Below are 1,308 nucleotides of genomic sequence, written 5' to 3'. Positions count from 1 at the left end.
CGAAGAACGTATCACAAATCTCTCAAGAAAATCTTGACCACTCTGCCGAACAAACGGTTGGCACGGGATTGTTAATTGAAACTGAAGCTACCTCACCGGATGCAGCAACGGATTTGCAGTTGAATCGGAAGTGTTGTACGGTTCATCAAGCGAACAGGACATATGAATGTTGTGGCAACATACCAGATGATTTATTTGAGGCAGAGGAAAACCCACTTACATTCAAATCAGAGTACGAAGAGGTCGATGAGCAGTATCAGCTGCAAACGACGAATGATGTTTTGGAACAGAATAAGTTCAAAAGCTCTCTCAAAAAGTACCATTGTCCTCATTGTTCCGCAACATATACAGCTGCAAACAACTTAAAGATTCATATACGAACTCACACTGGCGAAAAGCCATACCAGTGTAAAGTATGTGGCAAAACCTTCAATTCACGATGCCATCTGAGAGAACATTCGAAAATTCATAATAAGGACCAACAGCATCAGTGTCCTCAGTGTTCAAATACGTTCGCGCAGTTTTCCAAATTGAAAAACCACATCCGCACTCACACCGGCGAAAAGCCATACCAGTGCAAAGTCTGTGACAAATCCTTCCATGCATCAGGCTATCTGGCAGTACATTCGCAAATTCACAACAAGGACGCATGGTGTCAGTGTCCTCATTGCCCTTCAAAATTTCGCAGTTCATCACACCTACACACTCACATACGCACTCATAGCGGCGAAAGGCCTTATGTGTGTAAAGTCTGTGACAAAACTTTCCATTCATCAGGCAAACTATCAATGCACTCGAAAATTCACAATAAGGACCATAAGTGTCCTCATTGTTCTTCAATGTTCCCAAGTTCATTTAAGCTAAAGATTCATATCCGCACTCACACCGGCGAAAAGCCATTTCAGTGTAAAGTCTGTGACAAAGCCTTCCATTCAGCAAAATTACTGGCACAACACTCGACAATTCACAAGGAACACACAAAGTACCATCAGTGTCCTCACTGTTCATCTAGGTTCACACAGTTAAGTAGTCTAAAGTATCATATCAATATTCACACCGGCCAAAAGCCATACCAGTGTAAAATCTGTGACAAAGCGTTCAGATCACCAACCGGATTGTTCGAACATTCTAAAATTCACAATAAGGACCAACCGTATCGATGTCCTCACTGTTCATCAAAGTTCGCGCATTCGTCACACCTAAAGATTCATATCCGCACTCACACCGGCGAAAAACCATACCAGTGTGAAATCTGCGGCAAAGCCTTCCATTCAACAGCATTACTGGCACAACACTCGACAATTCACA

At 42.7% G+C, this 1,308-nt stretch overlaps 1 protein-coding gene across 1 annotated transcript; it reads left to right on the top strand.

Annotated features, from left to right (window-relative positions):
* Nucleotides 1-8: 8 nt before the first annotated feature.
* On the top strand, nt 9-1,286 carry LOC131214803 (zinc finger protein 571-like; the record flags this gene model as incomplete). The annotated part of the gene is made up of 1 exon (XM_058209135.1): nt 9-1,286. A coding segment is annotated over one exon (1,278 nt), but the record flags the coding sequence as incomplete, so codon positions are not given.
* Between the last annotated feature and the right edge of the window lie 22 nt (nt 1,287-1,308).

This window comes from Anopheles bellator, unplaced genomic scaffold (assembly GCF_943735745.2).
Source record: "Anopheles bellator unplaced genomic scaffold, idAnoBellAS_SP24_06.2 scaffold02533_ctg1, whole genome shotgun sequence".
Classification (NCBI taxonomy): Eukaryota; Metazoa; Arthropoda; class Insecta; order Diptera; family Culicidae; genus Anopheles; species Anopheles bellator.
This window is presented reverse-complemented; position numbering and strand designations above follow the sequence as displayed.